We start from the raw sequence: 24,377 nt of genomic DNA, 5'->3' as shown, positions 1-24,377 counted from the left end.
AAATAAAGCAGCCTCAAAATCAGTTTGAGCGGTTGCTGTCATCCATTTATAAATATGTAAATATATGTAGCAACAAATATGTAAATATAATGAATAATAGATATCTAAGATAATAAATACATATAAGACTGATGATGAACAAAGGTAACAACCACTTTATGAACACTTCTAGATTCTTTATGGACAACATGTCTTTTTTTTTAAATTGACCACCTTACAGGTAATGTTGGATTTACAAAAAAGACTTCAGTATATTGTTTTGAATTTAGAAAGCTCTGCATTTAGTGCCATCAGCCAAACAAAACCTCGTTTCAAGAAGTGTCACTTGAAATAAAGAGTTCATGCTGTTCTGTTTATGTTGGTGAAAGAAGATTGTATGAATAATTACAAAAATTTTAAAAAGGCTGACTCATTTTCTTGGACTTCCATCCCATCATTAGCTACTGATTTATTGTTCGTGTCTCATTGATTTCTGTTCGTATCTAAACTCTAGCTGCTGAAAAAGTTTTCCCTCGTGAGACAACAGAGATACTTTTGAACCTCGGAGTGAACAAAAAAAGACAAGTTGTTCAGCAGCTGGAACTTGGTAATTGAGGAGCATTTTTAGGTCTAAGGGAAAACGATAAATAACTTTCAGTGAAGGATTTTTGTTTTTCACTTTAAGTCCAAAATGTCCCTAAACATTTTGCTTGTGGACCCAGATATATCAGGACACCAAAAGATAATAAATGAGACAGTTTTCTTATCCCAAGAATCCTTTTATTATTTACAAAAACAGTGGAAAAAGAAACAAGAATACAAGAACTTTTTAAGAAGTTACACCTTCTTTCCACGTCTTCTTTTATTGTTGGACAATAACTGAGCGGGTTTTGTAACATTTTACATGAATTCAGCAAAATTTCATCAAAGGTGACGTGTGGAGTTTTCTTGTAAATAAAGTTACATTCAGGATTTCTGACCAAAACACATCCTGTGTGGCTGTGAGGTCTAACACCTTTGTTTAATATTAAAACACATAAAAACCATCAAAGCTAATCTTTAAAAACATTTTCATTCCTCCAGTTTTTACACCCATGTTTGGTACCCAGCAGTTCTTTTGGAGAACTGCTTTGATTCTCTGATCAGTTCCTGATCTACCACTTGTAGCTACAGGGTGCACCATGGCACTACTGGTGGTAAAAAAAAAATTAAAAAAAAACTGCAAGTGTCCGACTAACACCAGTTTTGTAAAGGATTGTCTTTGTCACAGTTACTTTACTTCAACATCAAGCTACTGCAATGCATACAATTAAATACAATCAGTGCAACATACAAACAAATCTTCAGTTTCACAGGAACCCAATTTCACCAAAAAATCTAAATCAAACACCTGCAGCACCTGAGATAGCAATGAATGAGGAGAGGAATGATGGGGCGTGAAATACAGCATGCAGTCTATCTTGTCACTGGAAGTAGTTTGCACTGTTCAAACAAAAAAATGTTACCTTACTGTAGGTATTTGTTTCAAAAAGCTTTATGTTATGAAAAACTGAGATTCGGAAATTTGTGTTTCTTGTGCCTTAAAGGCATTACGGAGGATGTTTTTTTTGTTTAATTTGTCTGATTCACATAAAATGAATATACTGACCTTTAGTGGACTTGTATATATGGTCTCTAAAAGAATAAAAAAACAAAAACAAAACTGTGGACTTGGCAGGACCGGAAAAACATCAGCCAATCAATGCGCTCGGACCGAGGCGTTTGGTTTGCTCCCTTTCCTGTCAATCAAAAATCTTCCGGCTCAGGCCTAGTTACGTAGATTACGTACGCCTTGGACTTACGCGTTTTCTGTATGTGTTGCTTTGGTATAGCTTCGTAGTTAGCTGGCTGCTTGTTTTGATCATCTTTCTTTACATAATGGCAGATAAAGATCCAGGGGGACCCAGCCATAAAAGACAACTTCACGAGTGCTACGCAAGTTTCTGGAGGGGGGCGTTTCTTCGTAAATGTTAAGAGGGGGGAGGTTAGAGGGGGGTGAGGGAGAGGTTGTATGTGTGCATGCGCATGCTACGTTCAAAGTCGTAGGAAATTAAATCTCCTCTAATGCCTTTAACTTGTCATTTTGTAAAGATGTTATTTATTTTTTAATTTTATTATTTGGAAATACCAGAATTTGCACATTATCTTACATTTTTGTCTGTCTGATCACATCATTTCTGAAAAATAAATCGGGCTTTTTTGGATGATTACTTTTTACTTCTAATTGAGTGATCTTATTTTGAAGTAAAGTTACTCTTACTTGAGTACAATTTTTGGCTACTCTGCCCACCTCTGATGTTTAGTTGGATTACACAGACAAAATCAGTTTCATCGTCAAAGACTTCAAATAGCAGAGCTCGTCATTTAAAGGTAATGAGAGTGACCAAAGGCCAGCTCTTACAGGAGGTAAACATCTCAACCCCACACTTTCTTGTTCTTACGTCAGGTTCAGGTTTCTGAAAAGGAATGGATCGACCTCACTAAGAGCAGTTTTCAGACATGAAACAGCATCAGGTCCCTTTCTATGAATCCGGTCGATGAGCTGCCGTGCTTTATCTGCTCCGGTCTGTGCTCTGATGACGTCCTTCTCTTCTTCGCTGGTAACGTTCTGGTCATAGAGTCTGTCCAGGAGCTGGTTGACAGTAACGTCTGACAATCCGTTAATCAGCCGTCTCCGAACTGATAACAGCCAGTCCTGTAGTAGGGCTCTCTGCTCGGTGTCTCTTTCTGGTTCTGGAATAAAAAGGAAGAAAACATGTTTAACCACAAATTAGCATTTCTAAAGCAACATCATACTGCTTCAGTTTGCTGCAGCATCCAGATGTGTTCCGTCCTGTTCCCTGTTCTTCTTTTACCACAGCATCAAGCACAAGTTCTGCTTTGGCTACATGATAGCTCACCCTACCTCTGCACTCATTTGTGTCCATCTACACAGCTGAGGATCACGTTTGGATCCTGCTGCTTCAAACAGTGAAGTCAGTGTTGTAAAGGCAGAATGGGTGGAGCCATAGACTGAACAGACCAGTTTATAGGGACACGCCCCTCCTGCTGCTGTCAATCAAACTAGGGCCCAGAATTTATGACTACACTGCAGTAGTGCACATGCTCAAAATAGGTAGATAACCAACTGTGCACGTCTCGAACAGAGTCCCACAGCGACTCCAGCTGACTATGAGGTACAATAGCACCAACCATCCATGTGCAATGTCTGCAGCTGACTGTGTAAACATCAGCAAAAGAGTGAAATCAAGGCTTTTGAACCCTGGTGTTGTCCTTACCAAAATATGTTATTGCCTTGTCTGAAAAAAAGTCCAAAAAGTCAGAAAAAAATTTCCCCAAATTTATAAAAATTTGCAAAATGTTCAGAAAGAAAATTCCTAAAAAGTTCCCTTCAAAAGTTTTATTTTTTAAATAAAAAAATCCCCAAATTTGACAGAGAAATTCATTGGATTTTGGTTGATTTGTATATTTGTTTTTTTCCACCAAAAAATGTTCAAAAATTTCCTAAAATGTTTTTGAAAATGTGGAAGTTTTCACTGTGAAAATATATATATATATTTTCCCCACATTTTTAAAAATTTAAAACGGGTCAATTTGACCAGCAGGACAACAGGAGGGTTAAAACAAAACTATTCACAATACACTGAAACAGACTGACAAGAAATTTGACTGGAGAGGATGGGAATAAAGGTGACATTAGTTGACCTTCAATAAAATATCCCCGTAGTAGAAGAAGTCATTTCTGCTGCTGCAGGAGGGTGAAGCCTTTACCTTTCAGATAAACATCACGTTTCCAGACGTCTGTCTCCTCTTGGTCTTGGACCATCAAAGTCACTAAATCTGGATTTGTAGTCAGGAAAACCTCAAATGTTGGGTGGAAATTGGGTCCAAAATGTGAACAAAAGTTTGCATGCTGAAAAGTAACACAAACACATTACTATGAGAGCAGAAATAAAGGTTTATCCACTCCTCCCTGACTGAATCAACTTTTTATATAACTTTCTCTATAATCATGTGAGATTCCCCTTACCATGGGCTGTATTTTCAAGCCCTCCTGTTCACAGCGGACGCTGTAACTCTGACCAAAGCTGAACAAACAGTCAGCTGAGATCTCGATGTATTCTGCATTTCCTCGTTGGGCAGCAACCTTCAAGAGAAGAATACATGTATCTTTATGTGAGTGATCAAGCAGTCAACTCTATTTATTTATAGAGGTATTTAGAACCTTGGATGCTGTCCAAAGTTCTTGAGATGAGAATTACAGAATATGTCCGATCATCCTGGGATCCTACCAGGGAGAGTGGAAAAGAGAAAGAGAGTGGAAGTAGTAGTAGGTCATTGGTAACCAGTTAGGAGAGACCAGGACACCAGAACAGAGGGAATGGCAACTGGTAGCCAGTAAAGATAGACTAGGCTGACGGGGTTGATAGTTCAGTTGGGTTCTGATTATCTGTTCACTTTACCTGTGACACAGGGACGTTCTTCTGCAGCAGAAACACATCAAGCGTCCGAGGCCCTCTCATCGGAGGCCGGAGGAACAGCACCACTTGGCCGTTTACTGGTAGTGAGAGCCACCTTTTAACAGGATCCAAGATGAGGCCGAAGAGAGAGAGGTGAGCGACCTCCACGACCACATGAGTGTCAGTGATCTGAAGTGGCTTCAAGATGCTTATTCCATCATCGGTGAAGTGGACAACAGACAGCAGACCGTCAATACTCAGCGCTGTAGGAGCACAGAAATGTTCAATTTCAGGCTGCTTATTCTCTGCCTTATTATTTTTAGTCCAGATGAATCTACCGATATTCATTTCAGAATATGCTAAGGATCTCTAGTTCACCCCTATCCTGTCATTCATCTATCTGGATGTGTGCATTTGGTACAAAAGCTAAACTCCATGACAATCTTGTTTTACTGCTTTTTGATAAATGCAGCAAATTTAACAATATACCAAAAATAATACAGCTCTATATCTGTAATCTAATAACACAGAGCACACTGCTTACCATCCTTTGTTTCACAGTGCGGGAAGTGGAGCCGACGGACTGCATCCTCAGAACACTGGATGTCAAACAGCGGTCCTGCAGCTTCCTTGCCAGTCGGTTTGAGACGGTTCTCGTCCCATTGAACAATCCTGTACCGTAGTTCCGCCTCTTGAGACATATCAAACACCACTCCAGTCTCAGAACACTGGAACACACTTGGGCCAGTACACCTGAACCTGCAGGACAAAGAAAGGCTGAAAAGCTCCAGCAAGCCTGTGGAACCCTGAAATGGAAAAGCTTTATTACCACTGTTAAACAGTGATTCTCAATCAGACTCCACTTAATGTTGAAAGATGAGAGAAAAAGGAACAATAACTGTAGAAATACAACAGAAACTACTGGATAGTTTAGTTTTGAAATCAAATTTGCTGCATACTGCAGTACACACTATGTCAGTAGATGCTACAATTGTGCTGTTGTACTGTAGTTAAGACTATTTGTCCTGAATTTTGGTTAAGATATGTCATTTTATTATCACAAGTCGTCCTTATTTGATACTGTGTGATGCTCCTTCTACCACCTAGCACCTTAACTTACATCAAACAAGCGTCTGACGCAGGAGAGCCGTCTGCTGACTCATGTCACTGGGCACTAAAGGCTATAAAAGGCAGTCCATTGCAGTCTCAATAAATGTGGGCATCTTGGTCAGATGCGTTCTTTGAACTGGAACAGTACTCGGTCTCTGACTGATGGTGTTTCACGAGTACACGACGAGAGAACACAACTACGGGCAAGAACGCATGTTGAGAAACGACCCAAGTCTACTGCAGGTGCGTGTATGTGTGTGTGTGTGTGTGTGTGTGTGTGGGGGGGGGGGGGGGGGGGGGGGGGGGGGGGGGTTCCCGTGACCACGACCAAGATGGCTGCTTAGTGAACTCCACCAAAGTTTGTACAAATTTAACTACAACTCCCTAAATATACTGCTAACTTTTAATATTTAATATTGGTGGTGGAATGTCTAACCCTCAAGCAACCAAACAGCAAGACATTTTCACTTGGATGCGCAAGACAACCTCCAAAACAACTTTACTGAACTTGCCGAGTGATCACTAAACTAAGCTGAGGGGCAAACTTCACTCCTTGACTTCATTAACGACATGTTATCACAATGGTTGTGACACCCCGACACATCATTCACACTAGAACGGGAGCACCGCACACTGGCATCTGGAAAGCCCAACCAAACCAACCAGCCCAGCCCTCATTAATTTCCTCAAGCTTCAGGAGAAAGAGTTTGTCTATCTGGAATCAAGACGCCATGACATCTCACACAGTGGCATCAAGATTATATTTGTACATTTGTACAGGATCTCTGTGCAGAGACGGTCCGGATTAGCCGCAAATTAAATTCTGTCACTAAGTTGTTTGCCAACACAAAGGCCTTTCATGGATTCCAACACAACCCCTGCTGTCTCAGAGTGCTACATAATGGGAAGATCCCCCTCTTCTCTACACCACAAGAGGCTGAAGAATTCCACAACAGCATCCAGCCACTTGCGTAAACTCAAAAGCTATGTGTGTGCCAGTGATCTGAACGCCACACCGCTGCAGACATCGTCACTGCCATGATACACTGAACTTCGACGGAGAAATAACTGATTGGTTACATCGCTCCACAATGTTCAGTATAATTTAAAAAGCAGTTATAACTCAACTCAACTCAACTTTATTTATATAGCCAAAACAGCCACAGCAAAAACGGGTCATTGTAGTAGGTCATTGGTAACCAGTTAGGAGAGACCAGGACACCAGAACAGAGGGAATAGAAACCGGTTATGTTGGTTAAAACAAAGTGCTGTACATCAAAAAACAAATCAACACAGGGATGTAAAATAAATAACAGGAAATAAATACTGAAATAATTGTTCATTGTTTTTAAAACAATTTAAAAACAATAAAACAATAAATAAAACAAACCATAAAACACTACAACATAAGCAGAGTCTCATGTGGAGTTGAAAGCCAAGGAATAAAAATGGGTTTTTAGAGGAGTTTTAAAAATGGATAGTGAGGAGGCTTGTCTAATGTGGAGGGGTGACTCGTTCCAGAATTTAGGAGCAGCAACGGAAAAAGCTCTGTCCCCTCTGAGCTTCCGTTTGGACCTCTGCACCTCCAAAAGCAGCAGATCTGTTGACCCGAGGCACTGAGCAGGAGTGTAGGGGTGAAGAAGCTCAGAGAGGTAAGGTGGGGCCAGATCATTTAAAGATTTAAAAACTAATGAAAGAATATTCAAATGGACTCTAAAATACACAGGTAGCCAATGGAGGGAGGCCAGGATGGGAGTTATGTACACCCTCTTACGTATTCCAGTTAACAGGCGTGCAGCTGCGTTTTGCACCAACTGGAGATGTGTGAGGGAGGACTGGCTGACTCCAAAATAAAGTGCATTACAGTAATCCAGCCAAGATGTAATAAAGGCATGGATTACTATTTCAAAGTGCTGTTGTGCAAGGAAAGGTTTCACCTTAGCCAGCTGTCTAATTTGGAAAAAGCTGGACTTCACTACAGAGCTGATTTGTCGATCCAATTTAAAATCACTGTCCATCCTAAAACCCAAGTTTGAGACTGTTGGCTTTAAAAAATCTGCCAAAGGGCCCAAGTCAACAGGGGGAGGTTTACAAAGGCCATTGGGACCAAGCACCATCACTTCTGTTTTTCTTTGATGTCCTCAAGACATGTAAGAAGTGGTGTGAGTGAGGAGGCATTTTTCTTTTTTAACGGCACATATAACTGACTATTGTCAGCATAAAAGTTGAAAGAGATGCCATGCTTTCTCAGGATGGATCCCAGGGGCAGTAGATACAAAGAAAAAAGCAGGGGCCCTAAAATTGACCACTGTGGAACCCCATACGGCAGTGGAGCAGAGCTGGATTCTGAGTTTCCAAGGCTTACACTCATGCTTCTGTCAGCCAGATAAGATTTGAACCACTCCGGTGCGGCACCACAGATGCCCACTAGATGGCGTAACCGAGCCACTAGGGTATTGTGGTCCACGGTATCAAAAGCCGCTGTTAGGTCCAACAAAACAAGAATTAGATTGTCACCAGAGTCGTATGCCAGGAGAATGTCATTAAAAACTCTTACTAAAGCTGACTCGGTGCTATGCAGAGTTTTAAAGCCTGATTGAAAGATCTCTAGGACATTATGCTCATCTAATAAGTGGGCTGTTTTTCTTTGTTTGTTTTTTGTTTACATGTTCAGTAATGTTCACCTTACAAAAAATAGCTAGTGTCATAGTATTTGGGCTAGACTGTAAAATACTATAGACTCAAAGGGAGAAGCACTTACAGAGCTATAATTGCACAGGTTATTTTGGTGTGAATTTAGGTCAAATCATGTGGACTAGTTGTTCCTCAAGAGTTGTGGACCAACTTTCCACAGGGAATAAACCATGGGAAAAGACCATGTATTTCAGATGGAGAAATGCTGAGGCCAGGTTCTGTTTGTCTTCCTATTTTTGTTTTGTTTATTTTTGTCTCTTGTGATACCTCACAATACCACAACATTACTTGACATTGCATAGTCAATTAACGGATAAAAGTCATATGGAAGTTATAGTGTGAAGTTGGAATGTCAGGGGAATAAAAAAGCTGTCCAAACTGAAACAAGTAATGAAAAGAATAAAATATCTTAGATCTACGATAGTCTTTTTACAAGAATCCCACTTAGTAGCCTCAGAAATATATTTCACCAAAAGATGGCCTCGTCAGGTGCATCATGCTTCATGTAAAACTCATGCATAGTAGGTTATAATTCTCATACATAGATCTATATCGTTTCAAGTTACAAAAACTATTCAAGAGCCAATTGGGAGGTATATTATTGTAACTAGGAAGATTACATCACAAAAAATAAATCTCATAGATGTGAACGGCTCAAATGAGGACAATCCATTTTTTTGTGGAAAGACTATTTTGTACTGTATCTATCTTGGAGGGACTCAACATTATAAGAGAAGCCTTGAACTGTGTCCTCGACCCAGGGTCCGTACAAACAGATACAACTTACATGCGAACCAGAAAAACATTAATTACATGAGTAGCTGAAACAATTCAAAGTCATTTCAAAATGTTTATTACCTGTATGAGATTTGTCCAGACTCTGTTTGCATTTCAGGTGTGAAGATAGATGAAATCTGGAATTCAGAAGTAAACAATATGAGGTGTTTTATGACAAATAACCAAGGTGTGTAAAGCCAACACATATTCCTGTCTGTCCAGACTTTACTGAGGTAATGGATCGAATATACAATATATGACTACAAATCTACAAAACTGGGAGTGAGACAGTGTTGAAAAAATAAACATGGAGTGTAAAACTGAAGTTTGATGCAGCTTGATATCAACCTGTCCACCTCAGTGGAACCACATTATATCATCAATGAAATGTAAATCTATTGAAGACTGATGAGTCCTTCACACTGTTTCTTTTTTGCGTTTAGTATAGCATTTATCTCCCGTTTCAGTTTCTTTGCTGTTAAAGGACTTTCAGTGATGTCTTTCATAATAATAATAATAATAATAATTTTTATCATCAGTGTCTTTGTTCAGTGTACAATTTCAGCATATATACTGACACATTCAGTACATAAACAGGTAAATACGTTTCATATGTCAATAATTATCAACATGAAGACAACATGAAAACAAGCTGTGACTTTGCACAAACAACAACAATATATAGACCCTGAAGCACACCAGATCTGGTGGTCCTACACATAACACTCATGAACCATTTTGGATTGTTGAAAACGCAAAAAACTGGAATCTTGGCCTGCCATACATACTTCAACTACTGATTTTACCGCCCTCAACACCGACCTTGTTAGAAAATTCTTTACTTTTTTCTTTTTCCAAAGGTTAGTAGAGGATTTGGACCTCTTGGAATTCATGTTATTTGTTTCCTAACCAAATGTCATGGCTGTGGGAATTACATTGCTGGATAACTGAACCTTTAAAATGGCTTCATATGGGAGGTGTTTATTTTTTTTGAGGGTGAAAAGAGAAAAATGCCCCGGTGTGAAAACATACAAAGTCTTAAAAATTCAGAAAAAAAAATTTTTGGTCAGTTGTCAGTCCCAAATAACAAATACATAAACTCTAAAATTTAGAAAATTTGAGACGGCGGAGCAACATTGCTATCTGAAATGACACAGAGTGAACCATCAAGCCACAACCGATATTTCCACAGAAGTTGAGATACTGTGTAAAATGAAAATAAAAACAAATCGCAAAGATTTAATTGGTCTGTTTAGCTGACAACAGCACAAAAATGGCCTAAAGGAAAGAGAGGAATTTTACAGTTTTTTAAAAAAAAAACACATTTGTTCCTTCTGAGTCTGTTGTCACCAACAGTTTGTTTGGACAGGAGCAACAAAACATGGATTTCCTCAGAGGACATGGTACGGCTGAAAAAAATCCTTCTCAAGTGTACGTAGGGATGGGTATCGTTTGAATTTTATCATTACTCAATATCATTACTGCTTATTGATACTGGTACTTAATCGATACTCTTATTGATACTCCCCTCTATAAGTTGGTGCAGAAAATAAAGACAGGACAAGAAAAACTTTGAAAAAAAAATAGGTTATTTTTGCCACAAACTGGGCAATTCAATGTCTTGTCTTACTTCCTATTGACATTAGCCATTCAAAATTCTTTGACAAATATTTCCACAAACTGACAGTCTCTCCTGTGTGACTTATCATACAGATATTTCTTAGAAAGAGGTGCATAAACTAAGTGGACTGTATCGTTTGGTAACAGAACAGAAGTACTTATCCTTGAGATTCTCTGAAGCAAGCAGAAGTGGTTAACAAAGGAGAAGTAACCAGAACAATGGAAAGTAGAACTTAAGACTTTCTCTCCTGTAGTATTTGTCCCATCCATCAACAGTTTATGTTCAAGAATTGTTCCCCTGCTGTGGAGAAAACTCTGATGTTGTTGATGAGGCCTGAACACAACTTCATTTACTTAGCATACCTAAACACAGCTGTTTAACATACTTAAACTCATCTGACTCCACTGCAGTGAATGGGTTCTAAGTCTTTCATAATAAATTTCTCATCACAACAACGATGCAGCGTCATTCCTCATCACCTGACCCTGGTAGCTTCGTCATTATTAGGGCACAGTTGCGGTCTAAATTAGTATGAAGTAATGTTGTACAATACATGTCACAAATACCAATAACTGCATCATTTGTCCAGGAGCCTAACGGTACTGAATTACAGACCCAATCCCATAGTTGTAACAATTAATATCAGAACTCAGAACCAATCCATAATGGAGACACATTGATGGACAGAAACCATCAATGTTTGTCTGTAATCTGGAAGCACTGCAAACTGGAAATGGCTGATCCCACCAGAACAACTTCTACACGACTATTTGAGCTTGTTATCTGTTACCTGCTGTGTGTTGAGCCCTGAAAACTGTCTGAAATCTCAGTTTACAGTCATTTTTCTCTCACCTTCATCAGCTCTGGGTCATCCTCAGAAAGGTCCGGCTGTGTGTCGGCTGTGTTTGGCTCCAGTTTAGCGTCAGACACACCTGGTGGAAGAACACAAACAGCATCAGAAACCTCATATCTCATGATGAGTTATCTTAAACCATCATATTTATTTGATTGAGCATTAGGATACATTAGATTCAAAGCTAAAACGGTGTGGTTGCAGTCTCCCTCTGTTCTTTAAGACCAAACTCTGTCCTTGATGGGGCCACACAGTGTGCCTGTAGGTCTTCTACCTGATTGGGCAGGTAGGGGTCTGTGGTAAGTTTTTGTCTGGGGTCCATGCTCATGATAGTCCATGCTTCAGGCCTGTTCTTTTCCCAACATCCTCCACCCCTCCACCAGATGACCTCAGACCCTCCCATCTGACACCCACATCCATCCACTCTTCTGCATGTTCCCATGACATCTTCAGCTGCCGACACAATGAGCCGACTCATGATCTCATCAGTGCTACAGATGTTCCTGCTGTTATTCCAGTCACATAATGTCATGGCCCCTCCCTCTCCTGCTCTGCGCTCCAGCTGATTGCCAGCGGTGGTGACGGAGCGCAGCTGCTCTCAATTCACAATCAGTGGCTGATAAAAGCCTGGCTCTGCCACAACTCTGACACTGGGTGCAGTACTCCGTCTTGCACACATCGCTGTCTGGACTCTGTCACCCGGTGGATTTTCTGATTCTCCGTCATCTCCACCACCGGCTTCCTCAGCTCTGCCTCTGCTCCGTCTCCTGACTTCCAGACATTTTGTGAGTCACCTCTTCCCGTTTTTGAGTTTAGTTAGCCCCCACCACGGCCCCGCGCCGTCGCCCTTAGTTTAGTTCCCGTTCAGTCCCTGTTCTGTTTATTTTTAATATAAAACATATTATTGCATACTGAAATTATGTCTTTGTGTGAGCCTCTGCACAATTTAATAATAAGATAAATCAATCAGGAATAATTCAATGCTCATTAGAAATTGATTTAAGATGAATTAAAAGTTTTTTAGCACGTGCAAATGCCCAAGAAACAGTCTATTATTTATTATAGAAGTATTATTGTGATGAAACCAGCACATCAGCACTTAGTTTTATTGATGACTTTGTACTCACAGGCTTTTTTTCTGGAAGTTTCAAACAGTCTGTCATCGATTCTGCAGTGACAAGCACATAAACAGAAAAAGTGAGAAGAAAATCTGAGTTTGAGTTAACTTTATTGAACCGAACAGTGACAATTCCAGACAATCTGTCTCATCATGCTGAACATCAACTAATTCTGTTTCAGTAGACCTGTTTAATGGGTTAGTCTGCCAAGTCTGGGGATCAGCACAGGAACCAGCAATAAACGGGTTAGTTTCAAAATGTATTAAAGGAAAAGACAGACGGATGGATGGATAGCCACTATCGTGGCTCCAGTCTGTCAGCCTTATACTACTAATAACCCACCTAGTTCCCCAACCTGTGCTGTTTTAAGCAAGCCTCCATCATCCATTACACTAACCCTCTGGCTACGTTCATCACTTCTACCCCATGTCCTATCCTCTGTCAGATCACCACAATCTGCTCCTCTCCAGCCAACCTTGTCCTCTTTGAAATCTCTTTCAAGCAACCTTCCTCGCACAGCTTAACATCTATGAACTGTGTGAGAAAGATGCACCAACACGCTTCATCTGAATGGAGGTGATGCGTGAACTGTCAGTTTTGGGGGTTTTTTTTGTTTGTTTTTTTTAATCTGTAGCTGAAATTAGTCTCATGTGTTAGAATGTAAAAGATAATGTCTGACCTTAGAGTCTTCAGGCTGCAGTCTGGACTCTCAACAAGATTTAACAGATGTTTCACTCCTGAATCCTGCAGGTTGTTATCACTCAGGTCCAGATGTTCCAGATGGGAGGGGTTGGACTTCAGAGCTGAGACCAGAGAATCACAGCTGATCTCTGACAACCTGCAGTCCACTAGTCTGAATAAAGAATACAAATGGAGATGGCATCATTGACGATCCATCAGATGTGTTCAGGTTCTGAATGTAAAGCTCAACATTACTTTGTCCTCATCAATCAGCTTTTCTCTAAAAGCAGCAGAATGACTTTGTCCTTCTCTTATTGTGGATCATCATGTCAGCCTTCTACACACATCATCCACATGTCAGCACAATATTCATCCACCTATTCATGTCCACACATCAATAACATGCTGCATCATCAACAGGATCAGTCAAATAAAACTCAGCTCAAACCAAAGAAATGTTTCGGCTTCACTCACTTAATTTTGTCACTTCAAACTGATCTGAGTTCAGAGGATCTTTTGGATTCAGATGTGACTCTTCAGCACAAATTACAAACATTCATTTACTTTAACAACTAACATTAAACATTTTATACAGTTTCTGCTACAAACACTCAACTTTTGCCACAATCAACTGAATTTAGGAAAAAAAAAAGAGAAAATATGAACCAGAGCAGATTTACAGCTTCATGGATGGAAGTTCTGTTGAACATAAATGAGCTTCAGTTGTCATTGAAAACATCAGATCTACAACAGTAACAGACAGTCAATGAACTGACTCCAGAGTCTTCAGGATGCAGTTTGGATTCCCCAGAAAACCACTCAGATATTTCACTCCTGAATCCTTCAGGTTGTTGCTGCTCAGGTCCAGATGTTCCAGATGAGAGGGGTTGGACTTCAGAGCTGAGACCAGAGAATCACAGCTGATCTCTGACAACCTGCAGTCCTCCAATCTGAATAAAGAATAAAAGATGTGAGTTGAGGAGACAAAGTTCCTGCTTGAAATCTTTCAAAGTTTCATCATGAGTTCTGAGCTGCAGAAATCTGGATTTCTATGCATCAAGTCAACATTAAATCTCCTTCAAATGTTCTTTTCATTCATGCAGCTTCATGAATGAAATCTGTTCATTTGTTCTACCAGAGAAGAAGCTGCTGGACCACAGAGGACAAATACATTTGCTTCCAGGACATAAAGGTGAAAATCATCTAAAGGTTGAGCAGCAGATAAAGCCACTGACTTTTCTTCAGTCATCTCACAGATCCAAATGCTGGAAAGGATGAAGAGATTTTGTGCCACTGGTGAGCTTCCACTTAAAGTGTTACAGTGATGAGACACACAACAGGTGCTGACAGGTGAGGAGAGTTCTTCTACTCACTGACTTCTATCAGCTCAGCACAGGGAACTTTAAGGACACTTTAGCTTTGACTCTGGACTGAATGTAGACTTTGACTCCCTACTATATTTAAAAAGAAAAACTCTTTGGATGATTCACACCAGTCATTAAAACTGATGAGAAAAAAGAAACATTCACCCAAAGATGAGAACTTTGAATCACTGAAAACATGTCTGACCTCAGAGTCTTCAGGATGCAGTCTGGATTCTCCAGAAAACCACTCAGATGTTTCACTCCTGAATCCTTCAGGTCATTCAGACTGAGGTCCAGATGTTCCAGATGGGAGGGGTTGGACCTCAGAGCTGAGACCAGAGAATCACAGCTGATCTCTGACAACCTGCAGTCCCACCATCTGAATAAAGCATAAAAGATGTAGATAAAATCATTGGTGATCCATCAGATGTGTTCAGGTTCTGAATGTGCAGCTCAACATTACTTTGTCCTCATCAATCAGCTTTTCTCTAAAAGCAGCAGAGTGATTTTGTCCTTCTGTTGTTGTGGATCATCATTATGTCATATTGATAAACCATCAACAGTGAACTGACCTGAGAGTCTCCAGTTTACAGTTTGGACTCTGCAGTCCATCACAAAGATGTTTCACGAGTGAATCTTTGAGGTCGTTTCCACTCAGGTCCAGATCTCTCAGCTGGGAGGGGTTGGACTTCAGAGCTGAAGCCACAATTTCACAGTGACTCTCTGAGAGTCCACAGTCAGAAAGTCTGTAATGAGACATAAATGAGAAAATGTGTTGTTATGAAAGAGGACACTTTATGCACTGCCTGTCCAAAAAAAGTCTCCAACTGGGTTTAACTCAGCAAATAAGTCAGACCATCATCAGGTTTTGCTATTTTGCACTCTGGAATTTATATCTACCATTATATATTCTTAAATCTACCTCACTGCTCCTACTTTTCATTTGCATTTGCACTAGTACAACATATTTGCACTGGTATGTTACCAAGTTGTGTTTTTTGTCTTTCTTGTTTTCTTTTTATTCTTATATTACATTGCTCTAGATCTGTATATATATATATATATATATATATGTATACACACACACACACACACACACACACACATATATGAAGAGTTCATTTGCAAAAACAGACAACTCCGTTTTGATAAATTGTCAGAAAACCTTATACTTTATTGTTTACTTGAGACTCAGTAGAAAAATACATGACAAAATATAGAATAAATAAATTATTAGTGTTATTATTATTATTATTATCTAAAGTAAACAATAAAAAATGAGTTTTCTGAAAATTTATAAAACAGACTTACCTGTTTTTGCAAATGAACTCTTCATATTCATCCCTATTTCTTTATTATGTCATTGTTGCACTGCCTGCTGTACGTGCCTTTTTAATTTAATTTCCCACCTGGGGACAAATAACGTTTTCTGAATCTGAATCTGATCCTTCCATTGGATAATTCCTGCAGTGATGAAACAACTTCTTTAACCCTAGCTGATGCAGTGAGGAGCTTTCATTTCTAAACAACAATGTTGGAAGACACATCCTGTAGTCATGGAAAGGATGTTCATCAGGTTCAGAAAGGACAAATAATTGGTCTGCATCAAGCAAAACAGAACATCTAAGGAGATGGATGAAATGACAAAGATCAGGTTAAGAAGCGTGTAACCCTTTCACCACAGGGTGGTAATAAGAGGAATGCTTTATGACTAAACTGATAAAGTAATTACCCTTTTAAGTGGACACAACTAAATCAATGGAGAAAGAGACATCTCCATGGATAGGAACTGTCTAGGGTCACATATGATTTTTACTTACTAAACAATAGATTGAATTAGAGGCTACCAGGGTAAACCTTAGAAGAAGAATATTCAGATTCTGTTAACACATAACCCAGTGTGTATGTATAGTTGAAGATAGAAATAATCTCACAAACACAATGAACAAAATCCAACTTTGTATTAAACACAAAGACACAACAAACTGGTTCAATCAATTAAATGAATGAATGTTTTTATTATGGACCTGTGAGAAAACTTGAAAAGCCACAAAAACAAATCAAAAATATTCAAAATATCAACAAAACAAACAAACAAAACAAAGCAACAAAAAATAACTCAATATATCTGAAAAGGCGTAGGACGAAGCATGAGCTTATTTCCTCCTAACCCTTCTCTATCTCAGGACCCCATTCCATGCACCAAAGTAAGAATAGAGATAATGCAACAGGATTCAAGCAATCCAATCATAGTTCAAACTGCCCCAAAGTTGGCAATTGGAGGGAGGTGGATCCCATCAGTGGCAACAGAGCAGGCAAAGGCAGCACTCAGACATAGGGACATTGTAGGCCAAGTGCGGCAGGGTGGTCTTGGCCTTGGGGCCAGCACCCGTCTGGAACAAGGCCACTCCATCCCAAATTCTTTATTTCTTTACAGATTTCAACTGTTATACATTCTAATATTGAATATCACTTAGGTAGCACTTTATAATAACTATACACTATTAAGCATTAGTTAAGCATTGGTTAAGCATAATTTCAGCATTAGTTAATCCTTAAATCCTCATGAACTCATCATGAATTCACCATTAGTAATGCATTACAAAGCATTAGTAAAGACAGTTTTAAATGTTCAACCAACACATTATTCAGCATTAGTTGAACATTAGTAAAGTGCTTAATTCATCGTTAACTCATCATTTGTAACTAATTAGTTATACGTGCTTAATTAATCATGAATTCATGATCTGTATGGCATTTATTATGCATTACTAAGCACTTAATAAATCCGGTTAAAAATGTTTTGTTGCTCATTGATAATCTCAGTTGTTACTACTTTATAAAGGGTTAGCAACTGTGTTAGTATATGATTTACAAACACATATTCATACTCAATGAATAACTTATTAATGCGGTTACTACTCATTAGTTAAGTATATTCCGTGAGCCCATCTAAAGTGAGGACTATCTATGCTTTATAAAGCATTTATAAATGACACAGAAGCAGAGACATACAAAGTGTCAGTTTTATTGGTCCCAAACAATACAAGCTCTTTTAAATACTCACTTTAAACAAATACAATCTATAAAATTTCAAGTAAACTTGACAAATATCTTCAAATAACAACAGTCTGTGATCGTATAAAATAGAAAAATAAAATACAAGCTCTTTTAAATACACACTTTGCAATCCTTAACATTTCAAGTAAACTGGTGAACTATCTCTTCAGGGCACACACACCAGAGGTAAGTGGCTGCCTGATTCTGGGATTCCGCCAGTGCATTTCAATGGTGTGCCCTTGAAGTGCACAAAGTGCTTTACAGTAAAACAAATATACCGTTTTCAAATATTGCAAGATAACACTAGATAATTTCTGCAACCTGTTTGCCTCTACGATCAGCTGCCATCTCCCCAGCGTGATATGGCTCTCTCTCCGACTTCCGCATTTCAGAAAAATTAAAAAAACCCGCGCGGTCTCGCTCTCCAGAACAATTTCCAATTGTTGGAATTTATTGATAATATTATATCCCTTGTTGATTTGTTGAGTACTTAAACTGGTGTTGTCAAAAAATATTAGTTATGTTCTGTAATAGACATCAAAACAGACATAGTAAGTCATGCTGTGTCCGAACTTATGGCCATGGCTGTAAGGCCACTCCTCCTCCACTCTTGTTCTTTCTGTTTATACATTTAAATTCATATCCATCCATTTCAAAGTCCATTCCTTAATCAGCATTAATCCATGTTTCTGATCATTATTTTTGAACGGTTCTGTGAATTTACTTAAATATTCTTTGATATTATTGTAGTTTGCATTTGGGCTTCTACAATTGAAAAAAACTCTTGACCATCTGTTCTCCGTTTTTAGGTTCTGGTTGTATTGTTCATCTGTACAGTAGCAGCAGGTGTCATTGATATTAGACAAAAAAATGATTGTCCAGGTCTATGTCACTTTCCAAGTCCAGTAAATTATGATCCGTGCAAAGAAATGTTTTCAGCTGTAGATGATGATGATCTGTGATTCTTTGGATGATTTCATGGCTGTCTCCAGATGGAGATGAGACGTCTCCTTCAGACTGTGTCATGATTGTTGTGAATTGAGTCATCTAAGCAGACCGTACAGTCGGGGTGGTGATGATCACTGCTATTTTTCCAGCTCTTCGATGTTTCTGATGGTTAAAACTTTGACTTGCTCCGACGTTCTGTTCAGTTTAATGAATATTTTGCAGCTTGTGGTCCATGTGTTTTGAATTTTTCCCATTTTTTTTTTCAGATATTGTGCTTTTCTGGTAATGTGGGCATTTTGTTTTGTCAGATGTTCATTCATGAAGACATTTGTTCCTTTCAACTTCCTTTCTTGTTTTAACAGTCCAGCTTTGTGTTTTCCGTTGACAAACCTCATGATGATGGCCGGTGTGTCGCTGTCATTTCTCTGGGGCAGTGGGTGACATGCCTCCATGATATTACAGTTAACCTCAATCCCCTTGGATTCAAGCAAGGCAGCCACTTGCTGCTCTGTGGAGGTTACATCCTGCTCACTGGGCGAACCCTACATTGTCAGCGGTCACAGGCCGAGTATGACTGGGGTTTGATGTGGAGACCTGTCGCAATCACATGGTGAGTACTGCTCCGACCCAGAAACTCTGCTCTCCAGATATGACAGTCCTTCTCAGTGTTCTGGATCCATAGAACCTTCACCTCCCCCACCAAGTCCAGGATGGCTTTCTGCTGCAGTTTGACAGCAGAAATTTCCTCCATCCCCTTCCTCTGCTGTGAGCAGTTTCTTTAGGTTCATATTGCTAGCGACGCTAATGTAGAATGAGCTACTGTTAGCCAGACGAGAAGCTAAGCTAGCTTAAGCTGTTCACAGCTTGAAAATAACATCCGACTGACATTTACAGATTAAAATGTATCAAGGACAGGAAGGAAAATGTTAACCACTGAGTCAACTTTTGTCCTCAATGTTCTTTAGTGAGATTCTGAAAAACTTGATGAGCACAAACACAAAGAACAAACCAGTAAAGTTGAATTATTTCCACCATGATGTCTCACAAACATGTTATCAGGGTTTGCAGCATTAAAGACACAACTCTGAACTTTGTATCCATCACATCTCTGGAAACAGTCGGACGTCTAGCATTCTGCTCTAATATATTCACACCTCTGAGCATTTCCTGATTCCACTCTTCTCTGCAACAACAAGACACAAAACACTAGAGTTTCTTTCTGAGGAACTGAATAACAGGAAATATGTCAAATCTGGACTCTGGAACTCTCTCTTTAAAACCAACAGCTGACTTCAGATAAATAAAATTCTTCATGACTCAGTCCAACACACTTTGCAGCATCAGTCTTTGTATGATCAGTAGTTTACGGAGCCTCATGTCCAAGTTAACAAGCTTTAGATACAAACTGTTGGACAAGTGACTCAGTCACTTCACTCATCTCAGTATTGTTCTCTACCTGAGAAACCAAATCACTGTTACGGCATCAATATCATCTCATCATTGTCACGTGTGGCCACAGCAGCTGCTTTAGCTCAACGTAGAAACTAATTTTAAATCATCACATTCATTTTTCTATCCAGCACGTTTCAAAAACAACTTCTAAGTCCTATAAATACAGAAAAACTCAACGGACACAGAAAGACAGAGTCAGCAAAGAAATACAGGAAAAATGATGAATTAAAAAGAAAGAATTCATTAAATACCATTCTAAACAGCGACAGCAATACATCCATCAAATTCATTGGAAATGATCCAGATCTTATTTTAAACTCTAAAGAGAGAAATCAGGTCAAATGTGTTTGTCTGATTAGATCAGACTGATTTCAGAACCTCCTCATGTGATAAGAAATATACTGCTTCACTGAAAACGGGAAAATGCTTCCACATAAAGAACCTCTACGGTTCTTCATGTGTTTTAGCAGATCTGCATGTTTCCTCCATCAGCCAAAGGAAGAACCTCAGAAGAACAAACTGATGGAACAATTATTAGAATGAAACACAAACACTGTCTTCATTCATTTATCAGCTTCAAACACAAGAACATGAAAAATCCACATTTTCACAGCGTTTGAAGCAGCTGAAAAACATCTGAGACTAAACACAGCTGACGTGATGCTTGAAATAAACAAGTGGAACATTGAGAATAATGAGATGTTGTAGTGAGAACATGTGAAGAACTGAACTACTGATCTACTCTGACTGATCATGTTCATCACATCTGGACTCACCGAGCCTTTCTGCAGTTCCTCACAGCTGGAATCAGTCTCAGTCGTCCCTCTTTTGATGTGTTGTAACGGTCCAGGTCCAACTCATCCAGAACCTCCTCTGACATCTGCAGCATGTAGGCCAGAGCTGAGCAGTGGATCTCAGAGAGTTCCTTCTCTGATCTGTTCTCTGACTGCAGGAACTCTTGGATCTCCTGATGTACTGAGAGATCCTTCATCTCCATCAGACAGTGGAAGATGTTGATGCTTCTGTCTGGAGACATTTCATCACTCTTCATCTTCTTCAGGTTGTTGATGACTTTCTGGATCATTTCTGGACGGATCTCTGTCTGAGCCAGCAGACCTCCAAAGAGCCTCTGAATCATTGGATGGGTCTCTGTTGGACCCAGCAGACCTCCTAAGAGTCTCTGGTTGGACTCCAGACAGAGGCCATGAAGGAAGCGAACAAACAGGTCCAGGTGACCATTTTTACTTCTGAAGGATTTATACATGACTCTGATCAGGAACACATCCAGAGTGTTGATACTGTGTCCTATGAAGTTCTCCAAAACCTTCTGGTTCCTGTTGGTGTAACAGTGGAACACGTAGACTGCAGCCAGAAACTCCTGAACGCTCAGATGAACAAAGCAGTAGACTGGTTTCTGGAACATCACACACTCTCTTCTAAAGATCTGGGTACAAACTCCTGAGAACACTGAGGCCTCTGTCACATCCAGACCACACTGCTCCAGGTCTTCTTGGTAGAACATGATGTTTCCTTTCTCCAGATGTTCAAAGGCCAGCCTCCCCAGCTTCAGAAGAACTTCCCTGTCAGCCCTCGTCAACTTCTGTGGACTCGTCTCAGGTCCCTCATGATACTTGTTCTTCTTCCTCTGTGTCTGAACCAGCAGGAAGTGTGAGAACATCTCAGTCATGCTCTGGGGCAGCTCTCCTCTCTGCTCTGTGGTCAACATGTGCTCCAGAACTGCAGCAGTGATCCAGCAGAACACTGGGAGTCGACACATGATGTGGAGGTTCCTGGATGTCTTCATGTGGGAGATGATTGTGTTGGAGTGCTCTTCATCACTGATCCTCCTCCTGAAGTACTCCTCCTTCTGGCCGTCGGTGAAGCCTCGTACTTCTGTTAACCTGTCCACATGTTTAGGAGGGATCTGATTGGCTGCCGCAGGACGGGAAGTGATCCAGACCAGAGCCGAGGGAAGCAGATTCCCCTCGATGAGATTCACCAGCAGAATGTCCAGCGATGACTTCTGGCTGATGTCAGACACAACCTTCCTGTTGGTGAAATCCAGTGAAAGTCTGCTTTCATCCAGACCGTCAAAGATGAACAAAAGTTTACAGACAGACAGCTGCTCTGCCGTCACCTTCTGTAATGTTGGATGGAAAACATGGAGCAGCGTGAGAAGACTGTGCTGCTCATCTCTTATCAAGTTCAGCTCCCTGAACGGAAGCACCACCACCACACTGACGTCTTGATTTTCTCGGCCCTCTGCCCAGTCCAGAGTGAACTTCCGCACTGAGAAGGTTTTTCCCACGCCAGCCACGCCATTGGTTAGGACCACTCTGATGGCTCTCTGCTGCTCAGGTAAGGCTTTGAAGATGTCCTGGCACCTGATGGGAGTGTCATGGAGGCTCTTCTTGGAAGCTGTCTCCAACTGCTCCACCTCATGTTGGACATCAGCCTCTCCACTGTGTCCCTCTGTGATGTAGAGCTCAGTGTAGATCCTGTTCAGGAGGGTTCCACCTCCTGCTTCATCACTTCCTTCAGTCACACGTTCACATCTCCTCCTCAGACTCATCTTATGTTCCTGCAGAACCTCCTGCAGACCAACACCTGCTCACAGACCAAACAATCAGAATCAACAAACACAAACATTTTTCATGTATGGACAACCCAACAGAACAACAAGCTCCGTTTCTACACATCAGTCCACCAGCAGATGTTCAGTCTTACTTTTTCCACAGCTGCTGGTTCTGGATCTTTCTCCACACTGGGGACAGGAGGAGTGTCCTGATGGAGCAGACTGGTCCCAGTATGAGCTGATGCACTGTCTGCAGAACCAGTGTCCACAGCTGGTAGAGACTGGATCCTTCAGGACGTCCTGACACCGAGCACAGCAGGACGGCTGCTCCTCCACAGAAACTCCGCTTCTCTTCATCACTCTGTCAACACATTTATTCATCACATCTCACATCATCTGGAGAAAAACATCCACATCTGACTCCACAGAGCAGAAGAGAACAGTAAAAGTGAGGCTACTGTTCTGTCTGAGTTCAGCTGTTAATAAAAAGCTGCTTCCTTTTATTATTAACTCCACTCACTTCTTTTCCCATCAGCTGTCTAAATAAACTCTGACTCATCTGCCTGCAGTTTGCTGTTAATACAAACTCAACACTTTGTGCAGCAGCTTCATAGCAACAGCTTTCCATCAAAGACAGCTGCTTCTTCTTCTGCTTTATGCTCACTTTGGCCAGCTCAGCTCGGCTCACTTCACTTTCACTCAGAGAAAAAATCATGGAGAAACTGTGACAGAGCAGCAGCCTCAGACTCACAGCGTTCAGCTTTCATTTCAAACATCTGGATCATCACAACCAGGAACCAATGAAGACCAACCACAACATCAACTACACATCTGGGAAACATTCTTTCACTCTGAAAATATCAGCATATAAAGCTGATAATATTATATAGAACTTGTTCCTTCATGCTAAAACCTTCATCTTCCATCAGGTCAGTTTGCAGCAGAAACACTTTCTTACTTTGTGTCTGAGGATTCAGGTTCTTTATTGAAGCCTGGAGGATCATCTTTGGACAAATCACTCTTCATGGACAGACAACTGGAGGCTGCAGACTCTGCTCTCTGTCTGCTGAAACACATGTTTGCTCTCTCATCAATCACTGATCAATTCTCTGATCATATACGTAGTTTAAATGTACAAACTGCAGATGATTCTACATTTCTACAGTGTCATTTAGCAGAAGCTTTTATCCAAAGAGACATCCATCTGAGAGTAGAAACAACACAAGATGGTGAGATGCTTCATGTTTGCAGTCGTCCTCTTTGATTAGATTACAGCTTTTCTACTAAAGATGCTGAGAGGAATTCTATTTGTGTCAAAAAACATTTTAATCTACCCACTGAAATCAACAACATAGAACTCACAGATGGAATCATAAAAGAGACACATGAATAAGTTAGAGGCAGCTTTCTGACTTTGTGTCTGAGGGTTCAGGTTCTTCACTGAAGTCTGGATTATAATCGCTGGACCAGTTGCTCTTCATTGACAGATAGCTGGAGGCTGGAAACCCCTCCTCCTCAGAAGCACTCATCTTGTGGACTTCAGTCAGTCTGAGAGGAAAACCAGCAACACTGACTGAGAGCTCAGGAAATAATAAAAGGCAAAGGAACACACAAGTTCAGATTCTGTTATGATCCTGCTCTAGCCC

At 40.3% G+C, this 24,377-nt stretch overlaps 1 protein-coding gene across 1 annotated transcript; it reads right to left on the bottom strand.

The window, feature by feature from the left end:
* Positions 1 to 502: 502 nt before the first annotated feature.
* Positions 503 to 23,823, bottom strand: LOC110965938 (NACHT, LRR and PYD domains-containing protein 12-like). The gene is made up of 15 exons (XM_051957952.1): positions 23,690 to 23,823; positions 22,884 to 23,092; positions 20,933 to 22,763; positions 15,269 to 15,442; positions 14,902 to 15,075; positions 14,109 to 14,282; positions 13,331 to 13,504; positions 12,661 to 12,701; positions 11,533 to 11,612; positions 9,141 to 9,196; positions 5,023 to 5,237; positions 4,482 to 4,741; positions 4,049 to 4,165; positions 3,790 to 3,931; positions 503 to 2,751 (listed from the first exon to the last, which is right to left on the bottom strand). The coding sequence occupies exons 1-15, from the start codon at positions 23,806 to 23,808 to the stop codon at positions 2,456 to 2,458; spliced, it is 4,062 nt and encodes a 1,353-aa protein (XP_051813912.1). The 5' UTR covers positions 23,809 to 23,823; the 3' UTR covers positions 503 to 2,455.
* Between the last annotated feature and the right edge of the window lie 554 nt (positions 23,824 to 24,377).

The sequence above is a fragment of the Acanthochromis polyacanthus genome, chromosome 13, assembly GCF_021347895.1.
Source record: "Acanthochromis polyacanthus isolate Apoly-LR-REF ecotype Palm Island chromosome 13, KAUST_Apoly_ChrSc, whole genome shotgun sequence".
NCBI lineage: Eukaryota > Metazoa > Chordata > Actinopteri > Pomacentridae > Acanthochromis > Acanthochromis polyacanthus.
The sequence above is the reverse complement of the archived record's forward strand: the minus strand, read 5'-3'. Positions and strand labels throughout refer to the sequence as shown.